General features: G+C 38.3%; 1 protein-coding gene across 1 annotated transcript in view; it reads left to right on the top strand.

Moving 5' to 3' along the window:
- The window catches only part of LOC104951262 (myosin heavy chain, fast skeletal muscle-like), a 103,711-nt gene that overhangs the window by 88,967 nt on the left and 3,324 nt on the right, over window positions 1–11,420 (top strand). The window contains exon 39 of the mRNA XM_010777901.1: window positions 4,678–4,812. Coding sequence (XP_010776203.1) covers window positions 4,678–4,812 — 135 coding nt within the window. The remainder of the gene's footprint in view (window positions 1–4,677; window positions 4,813–11,420) is intronic.

Below are 11,420 nucleotides of genomic sequence, written 5' to 3'. Positions count from 1 at the left end.
GTGTGTGTGTGTGTGTGTGTGTGTGTGTGTGTGTGTGTGTGTGTGTGTGTACACTCCGTCCTTGTTCCAGAAACAATATGAAGCCACTCGTTGGTCACTTTAGAGGTAGCACTTACGACCTTACAGATAATAGCAGGAGAAGCAGCCCTGAGGACGCAGCAGCTAAAGTGGGACCATTGCTTTTTGTGAAAGTGGAGTGCAAAATCTTCTTTTGTGAAAAAAACACTCCCTATGTCTTTCTCTATACCAGCTGAACTTGTATAGTAATCGTATTTATTGACCTTATACGTACATGTATGCGGAACTGCAGAACGGAGTCCAGAACGGGGACAATAAAGTATATCGTATCGTATCGTATGTAGCCCCGCCCTTTTCCCACTTACTATGTGTGTGTGCTTGTGTGCTTTTATAAATATGTATTGACCTTATGATCGTCCCACTTCCGTATTCAAACGCATGTGTGTAAATGCTTCTGTTTCAGCACTAGCAGCCGTGTGAAGAATGCATTTTTGTGGGTTGGATAAAGGTCCACAGTGTTGAAATGTATAAAAACAAGTTAACTAAGAGACCAAACTCTATTAACCTTTCAGTGTGCTATTCAGCGAGTGAGCGTTAGCTATCTTGTTAATTAGCAAACATAGCAATCGTTAGCTATATCTATCTAACAAGCTGGCTAGTGAATGTTATCTATTTATCTCTCTATAGAAGCCAATGTTCGCTATCTATATACCTTGTTAGTTATCTTATATTGACAAGCTGGCTATTAAAGGTGGGGTAGGTAAGTTTGAGAAACCGGCTCGAGATACACTTTTTGTTATATTCCATGGAATGCTCTTAACATCCCGATAGCAATGAATATCTGAAGTGCTTTGACAATAAATCCATTAAAAAATGTCATCTGTGGAAGCCGTAGTTCTGTAAAAAGCACGACCAATCATCTGAGCCGAACCGGCTAAAATAACTGGATGGCCTACCTGCCTGTCAGCCTTCCATCTGTGCACAAACTTATCTCGTGCCCTCATTGGTCATGTGCGCGTTCGTGTGTGTTGGAGGAGGGGCTCTGTAAGGCTCTGTCCGGCTGTGTATATTCAAATTCTTGCGCACTCGAGCTGGTTTTTCCAAAATTACCTACCCCACCTTTAAGCTATCAGCATATTGGTGTTTTGTTATTTAAATTGGAATTATTACTTCACATCTTATGGTTCAACTTATGTCTACCTTTCAGGCAGTGAGAGTAATTATAAAAACATTGACTTCCATACAGCCATCAGCTCCTCACAGCTCCAAACATCTACTTACATTCTCAAATATGCCTTGTTTGGTTGAACTAATCACATATCTGTAATCAAAATGGTTAGCTTCTCGCCTGAATGAATGTTTTTCCTTAATATCAGTACATTTAAAAGCTTAAAAACAGTTTATTTGACAGGTTGATAGCAGATTGTGTCAACACGTAATATGACAATGTGGAAGCGCCCTAGAGCCACCGAAGCATAAGGTGAATACATGTTTCTAGAACATTATGATGTCTGACAATTACAGTTTGATTTGATTTATTAGACACATTCATTTCTAAATAAACAGCAGCGAGTGCTTACATTAAAGAAGAGCCAGAAAGCCCCGAGGCTCATCCCCATTGTGGTTCCTTATCCCTTAAATGTTTTATTTCCTTTCTTTAAATATTAAATCTTCACTGATTAATATTATATGTTAGCAATGTTACAGATTATGTTATATGAAAGATGGAGCTCATGATCAGCAGATTCCCCCTCAGTGATGCAGAGGGTTTTATCCTCTTTTAGCTTCTGTTTTTACTTTAGTGTTTCACCACCTTTTATTATTATTATTATTATTATTATTTTCAACGGCAAGCAGAAGTTTTGAGGATATATAAATATATAGAGATGGAGCTAGGGCCACCCTACTAAAAGATAAGATACACTTTATTAATCCCAAATTGGGAACAATTGTTCGTTGCATGTAAGACAAAGTATTGCACATCATTAGAAATAATAAAAGACTCAAAATAGAAGATTAAACAGAACTTAAAAAAGTCTAAATATAAAAGTTGAGCGTGAACATAACAATCTGTGAACTATCTGGCAAATAAAATACAATTTAATTGAAGGGCCAAATAACAAGATATAAAAGTAGGATATTATTTACATTTAGTGTGCAAGAATGGCATAATAAATGAAATATAAATGTACAGTATAAAGTTTGTGTTTGCCGTCAGAAATAGACTTAAAGCTTACATATGTAACAGTGTCGTTACAGTCTGAAGTGAAGCAGAAACTAAATGTGAATCAGGATGAATTGGGCAAATAAAACATTTAAAAAAGGTATTATTATTATTATTCCTGTTGGCAGTCCAAATTGTCATTGCTTTGAATATTTAAGCGTACTCTCTGGGTGTGTGTAAGTTCACCGGCTGGATGGTCATATTTAAACCTCGCCTTCTCTTTCCTCTCATGCAGAACTCCAGCTATGATCGGCTGCTCCTTCGTGGTCGATCGGGAATACTTTGGAGAGATCGGTCTTTTGGATCCGGGCATGGAGGTCTACGGAGGCGAGAACATCGAGCTCGGCATGCGGGTAAGGACCACACATGAAGCTCTCTTCACGACACAGACACAGGTCGCTTCTTTGAAACGGGCGTTTATTCTTGTAGCCTCCCTCTCCCTTCTTCCGTTACGCTGTGAGAACTACAACAACGAACATCATATATGCATAGCCAAAGACATTAGCATAGTGTGTTACACATACAAATATATTGAAGAAAATAGGACATGACGCCCACATGAAACAAATACCTTGTTGGCCGCTTGTCGTGAAAGAAGATTAGTTGAATCTTTAAAGTTCCCTTTCTGAATAACTTTATGTCACGGACTGCAGCAGAGCTTCAATAAAGACGTCAACCCGTTGAGTTGTCTAGTGCAGTGGTTCCCAACCTTTTTTCCCAAGAGCCCCCCCAAATGACTCCTGTTGGAAGTTGCGNGTAAAAATAACCTTGTTACCTTTGAGAAGCTGAGTTGTTAGAAGTCAACTTGAAGTTGACGATTGGACAAAAAATTGATGAGGAAGTTGACGATTTGACGAGGAAGTATGAAAGTGAGTCTTTGGAGTAAGGTTGATATTTTATCATGTAGTAGAAAGCCTAATAAAGCCACCACATATGTGTTGAAAATTTAGACTAAAATGAAAATTGTTAATTATGTAACAAGTACTGAACCATTTCTCCGGAAGTCCTAAATCTCCACACTACAGTGTCGATCTCACCTTCTGTCTAATAAAACGGAAAGTATAAAAGAAAATTTGACGAGTATTAAGGGTTTGGGCATGTAAGGACTCTGTAGTAGAAAGTACTCTTTGCATCCTATTTTCAAGAGCTCGCATTCTAATTTTTTTAATCTCTTAGTTTTTAATTTAGTTATTTCCGAGGACTCCGTACTTCACTGTGATTTGAATTTGTACACAGATATAAGAGTAAATTAAGTCGGAGTGGAAAAAGGTGGTGTCGTCAGGCGTGTTGGAAATCAATCTAGACGGTATATATTTATCCGGATGTAATACATTGGGCTTTATATATATCAATAGGTTTTCATTTAAGTCTACGAGTTAATAGGGAACAAAACGAGTCGACGTCAATAATGCAAAGAAGTTGTTTTCGTCATTCTAAACACAAGAGAAGTCTTGTTACTTCACGCAAACGGAGAGTAGACTAAGAAGAGGTAACAAACATGGACTAGAGACCTGTGAGTAATCGAGTTATATTTGTGGACGATATACCCTTGTGCTACTACAGTATTGAGGTTGAACTGTACGAGTCTTACGTCGGGTCTGAAGTCTATTACCAATTACCAAGTCGGAAGTGTACAGAATAGACGCGTAATCACTCAAAAGGAGTTTTTCGAACGGTACAGTTGCTAGGAGAGCGGCCATTTTGTGCTAACGATATAGAAGGATACATGTTACCAGTTCTTTTACGAGTTGAATGTACACCGATTGTCAGGTCGGCACTTCTGTAGATAAACTGTCAACATTTCAGGGTACAGTACGAAAAAGACAATAATGGCAGAACACACAAATTAGTTGTCCCCGTATGAAAAACGGGGGACCAAAGAAGTCTTCGGTGAACCTCTACCGACACGAGTAGGAATTTCCTTTATTTTGCTGGAAAACCTCCCAAAGAAACTGAAATACTTGACCCCCACGCAAGAATACACGTGCCGAGGTACTTTCGTACAAGCCACTCGGATCGTCGCCCCAAAATGACGACCACTCGTAATTTCGCGGGGAACCATTTGCTCCTAGCGTCTAGGCAGCACGACGTCTGTTTATTTTTTTTAACTGGGATGTATCTCTGGAATTATGAAAGTTATGAATGATAAAAGTAATAGCCATTGATTCCCGACCGAGCTGAACGTTTTGATGTTTGAACGGAGTTTCTGTGATGTTCAATGTGGGAGAAGAAGCAGCGCAAAATAACCCGGCGGAATAATAAAGAATTTTGTGCGTAGCATAACAGATAGTGGGAATGCTGTGTCAGCATTCCCACTAAATGAAGGCCTGTTACTCTTTCCAAAGAAGTTCCACAGTGCAGTACTAGTACTTTTACATCAGTAAATGATGAGAATACTTCTTCCACCACTTATCAATACTCTTCATATATTCCAGGAGGAGCAGAGTAACAATCACCTGGCCAGATACAGGAAGGTTCAGCACGACGTGGAGGCGGCCGAGGAGAGAGCGGACGTGGCCGAGTCTCTGTCCAATAAGATGCGAGCAAAGAGCCGGGAGATCAGGAACAAGGTACTGAGGGACTCTTACATGTACAGTAAATACTTATAATAAGCTGTTTCTTTGAGAGCGGTAACTGGGTTATTGAGGAGTTGATAGGACCACAGGCTACCTTTGTCAAACGGTTCAAAGACAAAGACAACTTATAGAGGTAATTAAAAAGTTAAAATGAAATAATAATGTTTGTTAAACTATAATAACTGCTGGGCTGACAGATTTGGAAAATTAAAAAAAAAGAAGAGGAGGAGGACAAATGAAAAATGTTATATTTTTTAAAGTATGTGTCTCTTACATACAGCACAAAGTCTAAGTTGTAATTCACATATTTATTCTGCATCACAACCTTGGAACAAGATCATCATGTAAAATCAGATTTAAGACCATGGTAAACAATTGAGTTACCAAGAAAAAATACATCTTCATAAATCAATTGTGGTCCCCAAATATGCAAAATAAGAAGTAATCTAGGGTCAAAGAATAGAAATTCCCCCTTTTTATAAATTACTTAATAAAACGTCATATTAATAGATACTGTTTTTGCATCATTTGCAGGCACATGAAGGGCAGGGCGAGAAGCTGAATGTTGGACTTTAATTCTCCAGCGGATAACTAATGTGCATGACAGAAATAAATGAGATATAATAATATGAATTTGTAAAGTTCAACACCATAATATGTTAACTCTTAACTAAATCACTAAATATTGCTAAAATAAATTAACAATCACCTGCCAATTGAGTAAAAACTGTCATTAATATTAAATTACCTCCTCAACATCAAATCCAGTATTTATATAGTGGATTTGAAACATGCCTAAAACATGAACTACAATGTGTCTTAAAACATTTCATAAAATTACAATACATCTACTGTGTTGAAAAATCAACATTTATTGTTGATTTGAGAATAAATAAAAGAAAGACAACTAATATGACTAATTTATTAATGATATATTATAATTTAGCTCGAGGCTCACTCCATCACAGTTTGCAATAACCTGATTATTTTGGAAAACTAAATATTAAATCGCCATACAAATATAAACTGACAACATACGGTGAGTTTGAAAACTTTACCTCATTCTTACGTTACTGTGCACATATGTTGCATACTCCTAAATTAAAGTGTTTAATGGAGGTACTAACAATATGTATCCATGCATTCATCCAATATATTTATATATATCACCACATAAGATTTATTTCCAGTTAAATCCATCATCATTTAGTCATTTCCTCATCGCAATTTCCTTAATAGATCAGTTTCCTTCTGTATTCTTAGCATTGCTGTCGTTTTTTGTTTTAGAACAATAATACATGTTTGAAAAATGTAAGTCAATGTGTTCTGTGTTACTTGACAGGTAAAATATGTCCCTCACGTTGACCAATGAAAACAAAAAAGATAATAATAATACACATAATGGTGATATTCCTCAAGATTAAAACAATAAATCAAAGCGTGGGATATTTTCTTTATTACTATTTTATTGAAATGAAGGCAACATACATCAACTACCACAATGCAAACTACATTTAGCATTTAAAGCCACTATGTGTGGATTTGAAACATTTCCCGCGTTGCCGCCCTCCAGTGGTGGTAGGAGAAAAGACACTTGTTTTTCATCCACAATGCTTCATCCCAATGGACACATTCAAAAAGTGAGTGCTAATGAGTAAAACAAGATTGCAAAAACGTTTTAAGCACTGTGCTGGGAGGGTTGCTGTATTGATAACAACAAAATGCAATTGAGACGTCCTGAATTAACAAATGATTAAAAATATATATATCAAAGGTGGAAGAAGTACACATTTTACCTCAATTAAAAAAAAGTATAAAAATACTCTTTAGTATAATATTTCACCCATTGATTCAGAATCCTGCTAAATTATAAAAGAAGAATACGGCAATATGTTGGTACTGAGAGCAATTTCTGTGTGATAATTGTCATTTTCAAGAGACAATAAACATCAAAAATAATTAGAAAAGAGATCTTAAATCTCAATGGAACAAACTTGGTTGTATATATATATATATATGTATGCAGAAGAAGTAATCTGATCCTTAACCTAATTAAGGTAGTAATTCCACAGTATAAAATACTTTAAAACAATCAAATGTCCTTCCTTAAAAGTTTTACTTCGGTTCAAGTACTAAAATCTAAATGTGCCTCAAGTAATAAAAGTAAAATAATACAATATGCAGAATAATATTTTTTATATCATTGTATTTTAATTATTGATGCATTGTCTCGCAGCTGGTAAAGACGGAGCTATTTTGTATCCCTATGTATTACGTGGTTTAGTTGAATACTGGATTATAATTGGTCAATTTGGATTTCAGGTGTCTGTTAATTCTCGCTAACAGACCACTGCCAAGGAGAACCGACCCTTGTTAAGGACGATCAAGTATGCGCAATCATATCAATCTGTAAAAAGAACGGAGTCCGGTCGATTTTACTTCAGGTATGGACGAAAAACATTAGTTTTTTCCATCAGAAAACAACGAGGAATACCTTTTTGAATATTCACTTTTATATTTGATGACTAAACTGTCCCCAGTAAATAAAAGGAAAAGACGGCAAGAGAAGGCAAGAGGTTCCATTATAGAGGCTGGACGTCAGAGAAATCAACAGAAGTAGAGACAGACAGGAAGTAAACACTAAAGGGATCACGGTATGGGCTGTGGCAGTGTTTAAAGGTTTGTTAATTAGAAAGATATTGTGACTAGATATGGACTGTTACAGAAAACCTTGATCAGAGCTGCCGTCATTTTAAGTTACGATGCTATTGCTGCACTAACAGCCAATGTTAAGCAGTGGAACAAACCCATTTTTCTTAGCAGGAGCAACGCGATAATTAAAAAACAAAATAAAAACGTTTGTGAATTTCACAATGGTAACTTCAAAATTGTATTAAAGGACGCCTATAATGCTATATTTAAATGATATATTGTAGGGCCATACCTATATAAGGTATATTTATACGTTTCTGTTTTCAAAATACCAAACAGATCATGCATTTTAGCCATGCCTCATTTCGCTCTATTTGCTGCTCCAGCCGTTTTTGCAGAGGGCTGATTCTGTGAGCTGCAGCTGACCACGCCCCCCTGCAGGAGAGGAGAGCGTGCTCTGATCAAGTCAGAATTGGGGGAGAAAAATAGATCTCCGTCATCCGTGTTTTAGACCTTTGACCGGCACTTTTTTAATTTTGTCCGTAAGATTGAAACTTTAAGGGACATCTTGACCGGCAACTGAAACTCTGCCGCACGGTCCCCTCGTTCCTTGGGAGAGGCGGAGAGGTGGGTGTTTGTCATCTGTTGGTGGACTAACCGGAGAGAATTACAGTGCTTGCCTCGACGGGGAGGGATTGCATTGAATTACAGCAGCGGGAGCAAACGCTTGCCTCGGCGAGAAAAAGAGCCACAGCGGAGAATAAACAGAAGGGCAACCATGCGCGGGAAGTCTTCTTTGCTGCTTTTGTGGCAGACTACAGCGCCACTTACAGGCCTGGCATATGTACTACAGCGTCTCCAGCGCTTTTGAGCGGCAATGGCCGGCCGTGGCCCAACCCCACATTCCCCTGATAGGTGGAGAGTTGACCAAATAGCCATAGCGCCACCGTCCTGACGTCAGGACAGTGTTCAAATCTGGATCAGTCTGTATCAGATCCGTTGCAGCCCCTTTTTTAGAGATTTGGGTATGGAGGAAAATAGAGAGGGTTGTGTTTTCTTACACTTGGTGAGTTCCCTGGAACACCGGGGACACATATTCATGTATAAAAAATGTACAAAAGTGCATTTTGCATGATAGGTCCCCTTTAAGTTGAATGTACTTAGCTAATTGACACCACTGCATAAAATCACACACATGATGGCTTTAAATAAATAAATAAATAAACACACATTTTTAAGAGTATGTTGCACACTAGCTCAGCTTCAGTCTTCTTGTTGGCAGCCACTCATTACTCTCCGCTGTCTTTGGCCTGCTGCATGAGACATAAAACATAAATCATCAGTATTAATGAGACACAGTTTTATACCAGGAGCCGGTGGACTCACCTTCCCCATGTCTCGACCCTTTACTTTCATCTTATTGATCTGGGACTCTGCGATGTCCGCGCGCTCCTCCGCCTCCTCCAGCTCGTTCTGCACCTTCCTCAGCTTCGCCAGATGTGTTTTGGCCTGCTCCTCCTGTCACACACCAAAAACTGATTAGATTAAAATGCACCAAATATAAAATATTCTTATTAAAAAGAAAGTCCCTCACAGCTTCCTCGGCCTGTCTCTTGTACGCTTTGATCTTCAGCTGGAATTTGTCCACCAGATCCTGCAGCCTTATCACGTTCTTCTTGTCCTCATCTGACTGAAAATCAGAAACAGGAAACAGATCCGTTACTCCTGACTGGTATGATACTTGTGTTTCACTTATTCAACTTCAGAGGTAAATATTGCAGATTTGTTAGCTTCAGTTCATTTTTAGATTAAACTCTTTGGTCTAGGGAAAAGGCGGATGTAAAATAGAAAATTAAGGTAAAGACTTTTAGTAAAGTAAGAATTCAGGACATTACCTTGTTATGGAGTGTTGTTACAGGGTGATACTAGAACTTGGATGTGAATATTTCCTCCCCCACTATAGGAACAAGGTATGAGAGTTTACTTGATAGATGAGCTCTTTAATCTTGCGCTCATATTTGCGGACTCCTTTCACAGCGTCCGAGCCGTGTCTTCATAGCCGTGGGAACATGTTTCAAATGGGGGGTGCTGTGGGGATGACACCAGGGCCGATTCAGACCAATGTGCTGCCCTAGGCAATATTTTAGCTGGCAATGAAAAACCTCTACAAAAGACCAATACACTTCAAAAAGAGAAACGTATTGACATGGTGGACAGCTTACATAAAAAGGCTTCAAATGTATTTAGTATTGTATGAACATGTTTTAATTGGGGGTGGACTTCACTTCCTCTAGGTCTAGGGGGTCTGGGGGTGCCCCCCCGGGAAGATTTGTTTTAACATTTTAAAGTAAAATGCTTCAATCTGGTGCACTTTGAGCACACAATTACTAGAGACTGATCTACTGTTGGGGGTACGACTCTAAACAGCCATATGAAAAATATCGGTTTGCCTTTCTTTAATCAAATAAGTATGCGAACATTTCCAATAACCTACCATTGCCAATAACAAATAAATGTAGGCTAGCGTATTTTATTTTTGTTGTTCATTTATATCTTATTTTACTAGTTAACATTTATTTATTTATGCATATTTTTAAATCTCTCCAGTTTTAAACAATATTTTTAGTTTACTGTCCTATAGTATACATTGGAATGATTTGAAACCTGTTTTTATTTATCCTAATAATTATAAAGGTGTGCCTTGGAAATATTTGTTTACATAAATTGTGTTCAAAACGTTTGAGACCCACTGAGATAACTTAGACTAAAGTGAACTATCTAAACAACTCAGAGTCCTTTACCTCACTGTGCCTCTGTCTGATAGGAGAGCTCTCCCTCCACATTATTGTAGAAACAGCTTCTTATATCCGATAGCGCAGCAGAAGCTAACAACAATCCCCACCGGTGCACCCCCTCTCTCTATATATCTATCTCTCTCTCTCTCTCACTTTGGCTGTGAACTGCGGGTGCCTGATGAGCCAACATCCCCCACTTTCATCACATACAGCGCCCATCGTACAGGGCAAATGGAAAATGTAACCGGGGTGATAACTAACTACCGAACCAACTAGAACATCCACGTGCTACTTGGTTTCGAACAAAGACGAAATTCGAGAAAGTATGTTCTTGTAATTATAACTTTGTTATAAGACTTAGTTGTAACGGGGTTTTACTGAATTCTAGATACAAAAATATTGTTATAAACCAACTCGAAGAGATAAATTACTTCCATTGCCGACTTTAAGATCTCATCAGAGGACATAATCCGTAACAATCGGATAGGGGAAACTGGTTACTGATTCCGCAACGATTAACCAGACCGAGTTTGTCGACTATATTACATCGGAAATAGGTGAAATTTTTTATACGGATGTATGTGGAAATTTACTCCTTAAAACAGTACCCCTGCCGACCTGAAGTCAATAGTCTTTTCCTTCGACTCGGTTTGTAATCGCCCAATCGAGGTGGTGACTCCTTTGTGTAAAAAGAATTGCGATTTTGACGAAAATAAATCCAACCAAAAATGGGCGAAAATAAGTCGTCCAGACCCAACAAAAAACTCGAACTTTCCTGGATACTCCTATTAAGGTGAAGACCCATTTTTGGAGGACTTGCAGTCATAATTACTTCCCTTAGAATTGGGCCCCACTTTGACCTGACCGTTAGGTACTAGGGAAAAACCATTTCTCGTGGTAAATGTTAACTTAGCAATTTCCTATAACGATTGACGAGCAAACCGGTCCAATCCTCTGCGACCTCTGGCTCGAACTTCGTCTTGTTTCTGTGCGTCCCCGCGAACCGCCTTCCATCCCCACGACCCGGTCGTGAGGGGACCACCCCTCCCTTTCGCCCTAGAACGTGAAGGGTTCTCATTTATGTTAATTATGTTTATATTATGATTTTTTTTCGGACTACATTGTTTGTAAGTATTAAATTCTTTTAATTTCTTT

The sequence above is a fragment of the Notothenia coriiceps genome, unplaced genomic scaffold (genome assembly GCF_000735185.1).
Source record: "Notothenia coriiceps isolate Sejong01 unplaced genomic scaffold, NC01 NC01_scaffold00000339, whole genome shotgun sequence".
NCBI lineage: Eukaryota > Metazoa > Chordata > Actinopteri > Perciformes > Nototheniidae > Notothenia > Notothenia coriiceps.
This window is presented reverse-complemented; position numbering and strand designations above follow the sequence as displayed.